Raw genomic sequence first — 3,890 nt, forward strand, 5'->3', positions numbered from 1 at the left:
TTAAGGCCGCCAAAGTTTTAAAAACTTTTTTACTTTATTGTGTCATGTAAATTGTAATTAATTACTAATTGAACGAAAATCAAGTATATTCTTAGAATTACAATATCTAATTACGTTGAAAAAGAACATACTTTTGAACTTTTTGGTTTTACTTAATGGATTGTCATGGATTCCACGTCCTAAAAGTGAAGATACAAATTGATTCAAATCTAATTGGTACAAAAGAATTGCCTTTATACATATTTAATTGAACATAATTTTATACAATCCAATAATATATTACATTCGGAGCAAAATAATACTTTTGCCGTCCCCTAAAAAAGCAGAGATATTACATATAAACTCTATCTTAAATACATAACCCCTACTTTAATTTTAATTTATACACAAGTCTAGTCTTTTCAAATCTTAAAAAAGTCAATAATCAATATTATAATAAAGACCCGACTTATACAAGAATCAAACTGACTAAACCCATCAATAATTATCAATAATTTTATACATACACCTGTTGTATACTAGATCGACTAAATAGATATATGTAACTTGAAAGTCAACAATGTAGTATGGTTGTTTGACTAGTGACTCAATGTGGGGTGAATCAAACATCATACAAGAATAATAAAATAGAATTTAGGGGGGAAGAAATATGGATAAAGAAAAAAAATGAGACATCATAAAGTAAGTAAAGGTGCTTGACTGTTTTTAGAAGTTGAAAGTTTCATATCCAACCAAGACACCCATCATAATCGGGTTGTTATGGTTTAAAAGAACATGGGGTTTATTCTTCCAATTTTTGGTTGTATCTTGAAGCTGTTTCCCTTGAGCTTGAAAAAAGTTGGTGAAAAGAACCAACTTTTTGAAGCCAATGAATTTGCAAATCTCCTGAAAATATTATCTTGTAATCTCTTGATCATCACATACTTTGTGTACCACCTTCTTGTCAAATGAGCCATCTTCAAATGTAGATATCCTGAATCTAAATTCTTGTTTCCACGCCCCTAAGTTGTATGTTGTAAATTCGCCATCCTACTTTCATTTGTAAATTAATGACCTAATATGGTACATGGGCACACGGCCTATATGATCGATTGATGAATTTGTTACAAGATAAATATTTACATAGTATTGCCTTAAACTAGAAAAGATGAACTAGTTATGTTGGTCTTCTCATTAGAGCTTGAAAACCCAGCAAATATACAAACATCCAATAGACCAAGTATTGATATCCTTTGTGTGTTGCCTGTTTAATTAAAAAGATAAAAAATAGAACGTAGGCAGGTGAAAAATATGTCTTTTAGGGAAAAAAATTCAAGGTTAAATACATGCAAAAATGATAAATTAGAAAAAATTACATCACAATTTCATCCTCTTATCTACTATAATGATGTTTGTAACTACCAACTTAAATAACAATAATATTTATAAAATTTAATTAGTGTGTCCATGCGTCATAACTACTTTGCCCCATCATTATTTATTGTATGATTATTTTGCATAATGAGCCACGGAATTGGTTGAGTTTTTGAATATATGGCCTTTCGTACGCAAACTCTCATTTTCACCACTATTTATGTAAGGACTTAACTGGTCTCGTTTATCCCTTTCTAATTGCACCATACATAAATTTCGATATTTAAGTAATTAAATGTAACATAACTTCCCCCCCCCCCCCCCCCCCCCCCCCCCCCCCCCAAAAAAAAAAAAAAATATAACATAACTTTTAGTGAAACTTTTTCTTTAAAGTTGAACCTCAGACCTACCCATTTATATATGGTTCCATTTTACTCTATCTATATTTTCACCAACTTTCATCACCGGCCATGACATTTCCTTTTATAGAAAATAACAATTAACCAATAAGGGGACAAAGTAGTATAATGCACAAGTTTTATCTTGTCAGGACTAATAGTAACTTGAAACATAAATTTCCTTAATATATGTCTCTAATAATGAATAAAAACATTATTATTATAATTATTCTAATCAAATATCAATGAAATTAAACATTTACCTTGGATGAGGCAGAAGATGTCAAAGAAATGGATGATGTAGAAGGTGTAGAAGTATGATCATGAGCAGCCAAAGAAGATAAACCCACATTATAAGCCATTGTACAATCTGGTTGAAATAACCCATAATGTCTTTCTGAGGTGGGACCAGGCTTCATATCTTCATTGAACAAAGCAAAAACATAAACTTCAAGCCTATTTTTAGGCCTTATTGGAGTTCCTTCATTAGCCATTTGCCTTTTTAACAAATTCTTGTTGTATGTTGCAGCATTCTGTACAGTGGCACCTGTTTCATTCGGGTCGCCCATGGACGGCCACCCGGTTTCGGAGACTCGTACGTCTAGCCCACCATAACCTAGTCGCCACATGGCGAAGATGACTGCATCAACTTGAGCGTATAGCATGTTGTCGTAATGGAGATTTGTGTTAGGGTCCATCATGCCGGGGTTTGGGTTGAATAGAACGTAGTCGAGTTGGATCTTGGTTGGATCGTCCTTGTAGGCGAAATACGGGTATGCATTAACCCAAAAGGGTGACTTAGTATTGTGCAAGAACCGTAAAAATTGGGTGATGACCCCGGTTACTTCGGGTTTGAATGATCCGGCTGATGGCGGGTAGGACTCTGCTAGGACTCCTGCTGAGGTAGGGGAGAATACTTGGATGTTCGAGAGGCCGAGTTGAGCTAAGGCACCGTGGACACTTACCATTGCCGGTACAACGAAGTTGGTTAAGGATGTGTCCTCATCTGTAAAAACCTCGTTACCAACCGATATACCGGTGATATTCGTAGCCGGATAGTATGGTTTAATACGAGTAGTAACCCATTGAAGGGCTGCTTGGGGGTTCATAAGGGTGGCTAACTTTTCATTCTCCACGGTTACAATAAGTTCCACCCCCGAGTTGGCGAAAGTTGTTAAGATTTGCGGGTTCGTGTCGTAGATTCTTGCCTTTGTTAGCCTTACTGAGGTCATTAGGGATAAAACTGTCGACGGTGGGGGTAGGTTGTTACCTACCTGCCCGTAGTTTATTCCCAGAGACTCGATAGATAATACTGAAACAATTAACAACAAACAGGTTGATTGGTCAATACCTGAAATACAATAAAAAGAAAAAAAATTAATAACAAGAGTTGCATGATAGGGAAATAAAATTACCTAAAATGGACAAAGAGAAGAAAATCACATAAATTATACTTATTGTATAACCAAATAGCTTCATTTAATTAAAAATAAAATGAAAGAGAAAAAGAGAGAGAGAAAAAAGATGGGTGATGTTTGAGGTAAAGGAGTGAGGGAAGGAAGGGAGAAAGTATAGAGGAGGAGGTGGAGTATATATAATGATGTGGGGGAGGAATTCTTTTCTTTGCTTGTTCAAAAATTTTGGACGTAAGAAGACAGAATAAGGGTTACACAAGAATTTTGGAGTTTAGTAGCTAGCTTGCCTTGACAATTTTGTTTTTCAGCGATTTATTACAATGGATTCAATTAGTCATATTATGTTTTTAGTCCATCTTAAATATTTCTATTCTTTAATTATACTTATATGTCTTTTTCATGCATGCATTTTGGGTTTTGTGGTCAGTTAATTAACGTGATGGGTTATATGTATAGTATACCAAATTATCAATTTATTTAATAGTAAATAAAAAGTTTTCAATAATGCTTATTTAAGGTTTCAAAAACAAACAAAAAAAAAAATGCTTATTTAACGTCTAATACTTCGTATTTTAAGCTTCCTATATATGTGCTTTATATGTGCTTCCTATATATGTGCTTCCTAGGATATCTTTATTTGTCTAATTTGCCTTTTTACATACTTTTCGGTGCAAATCTTTAAAGATCAATATATTAACTTTGTATTATAAAGGTATAAGGTATA

At 33.7% G+C, this 3,890-nt stretch overlaps 1 protein-coding gene across 1 annotated transcript; it reads right to left on the reverse strand.

The window, feature by feature from the left end:
• Positions 1–226: 226 nt before the first annotated feature.
• LOC145579193 (glucan endo-1,3-beta-glucosidase 11-like) lies at positions 227–3,454 on the reverse strand. Its single transcript, XM_081636440.1, has 3 exons — positions 3,167–3,454; positions 2,015–3,063; positions 227–1,243 (listed from the first exon to the last, which is right to left on the reverse strand). Exons 1-3 carry the CDS (start codon positions 3,228–3,230, stop codon positions 1,157–1,159), a joined length of 1,200 nt encoding a protein of 399 aa, XP_081492566.1. The 5' UTR covers positions 3,231–3,454; the 3' UTR covers positions 227–1,156.
• Positions 3,455–3,890: the final 436 nt, after the last annotated feature.

The sequence above is a fragment of the Chenopodium album genome, chromosome 14 (assembly GCF_948465745.1).
Source record: "Chenopodium album chromosome 14, dcCheAlbu1.1, whole genome shotgun sequence".
NCBI lineage: Eukaryota > Viridiplantae > Streptophyta > Magnoliopsida > Caryophyllales > Amaranthaceae > Chenopodium > Chenopodium album.

What these genes read in the sequence shown, in the direction of transcription:
- LOC145579193 (XM_081636440.1), bottom strand. Translation starts at nt 3,230, where the DNA reads ATGAAGCTATTTGGTTATACAATAAGTATAATTTATGTGATTTTCTTC. An exon ending in CTTCTCTTTGTCCATTTTAG is followed by an intron (nt 3,064 to 3,166) that starts GTAATTTTATTT and finishes TAATTGTTTCAG; the next exon opens with TATTATCTATCGAGTCTCTG. An exon ending in CATCTTCTGCCTCATCCAAG is followed by an intron (nt 1,244 to 2,014) that starts GTAAATGTTTAA and finishes TTAATTAAACAG; the next exon opens with GCAACACACAAAGGATATCA.